General features: G+C 34.5%; 1 protein-coding gene across 1 annotated transcript in view; it reads right to left on the bottom strand.

Moving 5' to 3' along the window:
- Window positions 1–1,079, bottom strand: part of LOAG_18232 (hypothetical protein) — a 2,747-nt gene extending 1,668 nt beyond the window's left edge. The window contains exons 1-2 of the mRNA XM_020450895.1: window positions 864–1,079; window positions 257–442 (exon numbers count right to left, since the gene is read on the bottom strand). Of these exons, the coding sequence (XP_020305375.1) occupies window positions 257–415 (159 nt within the window). The 5' untranslated portion in view covers window positions 416–442; window positions 864–1,079. The remainder of the gene's footprint in view (window positions 1–256; window positions 443–863) is intronic.
- Between the last annotated feature and the right edge of the window lie 503 nt (window positions 1,080–1,582).

The following is a 1,582-nucleotide window of genomic DNA, read 5'->3' as shown; positions in this document are numbered from 1 at the left end:
AATCCTTCAACTGAAAAATTAAAATACTTAATGACAAATAAAAAGTCAAGATCTCTTTAGTGAATAGAACGCATGATAATAACACAAACTATGATAATAAACATGATGTGGCAATCACTGAAAGAAAAAGCTATAACTACAAAGAGAGAATGATAAAATGAAAGGAATTAACATGATATGAAGCAAAAGAATCGTGATTTACAAAAGCAATATGAAATGGCAGTGAGCCAAAGAACGAAATTCGAATGGAAGCAACCTGACGAACTGCGCACTCTGCAACTTCTTTAATATGCTCCAGCGTCGGAGGTAAATAACCTGTTCGTGCTGATAAATCACTGATTAGTTGCGCCCAGGATGCATGTAAATTTGTCACAGCTTGTCCCAACGGTGTATCAGGCACACTTTTAGCAAGCATACTGTTTAAACTGTCATGATCTTTTTCCTAAAAAATTTCGGACTGGACATCCATCATTTAAATTTCACAGATTTTCATAGATTTCTCCCTCTACTTATATACATTTGCTTCTCCTTTAAAACTCACTTCTCTTCTTAATGCTGAACATTACCACTGTTTCATGTTAATTTACCGTCAGAAAGAAAAACAAAAGAAAAGAAAACTTTATTTATTAAAATGTATATAAGAAGACCTAACGGAGTTGAAATGGAATTTGAACATCATAGAACATATCAGATGTTCACTAAATTATAACAGATATTATAAACAGTTGATCGAAATTGAATTTGTTTAGAGAACAAGCAAATTATCGCCCGTATCTAAGTACATTTTATTACTATTAAACAAGTTATCCATATATGCTTATGTGTACATGTTTATTCGATGATTCGTCATTATTCGCATTTACCTGGCATTCCCAACAATTCCTGCTAACAAACAAATCCAAATCACCAAAACGAAAAAGTCCAGACCCTCGGCACTACTTTCTAAGACCTTATAAGGTATACCACATCTGGCTCAGAAGTTGATGTGCCATCATCACCGCTTAGAACCAGTTGCTTCAAATGTGACATACGAACAATACCTGCACTCTCTTGGGAACTGTTCATTAGACCTGGAAATTTCGCATGACACCGAGTTCCAGGAACAAAAAAGGTAAAGAAACGAGATCGTAATTTCTACGTGCACCAAGTAACATACCATCTAAAGATACCATCTAAAACATTTAACAACAGCAGTGCTGTAAAGGAAAAGAAAATTGAAGCATAGTTCACGGACTAAGTTGGAACATTTCTTGACACGTCTTCATATAATATAAGAAGTATACCCTTGCATATCGCTACACAACAATTACTTACTTGCATGCAATATCAAAGTATTGATTCATCCAACCATAGTTACCTAAAAGATGTATCAAATGAAGCAATTATCTAGTGCTTAATGTGAACTAAAGGAGAGTAGTCATTTGAAAAACAATTATTCCAAACACGCTCAAACAATACCACATGTCAAACTAATCCGTTAAAAGTCTGGATTATCTTTCCGGATCAAATTATACTCCCTTTTACGAGTTAATAACTGTCGACCTGTTTCCCATACTGAACATTCATTGCTGATACCACTTGA

Source organism: Loa loa, assembly GCF_000183805.2.
Source record: "Loa loa unplaced genomic scaffold supercont3.233, whole genome shotgun sequence".
Classification (NCBI taxonomy): domain Eukaryota; kingdom Metazoa; phylum Nematoda; class Chromadorea; order Rhabditida; family Onchocercidae; genus Loa; species Loa loa.
This window is presented reverse-complemented; position numbering and strand designations above follow the sequence as displayed.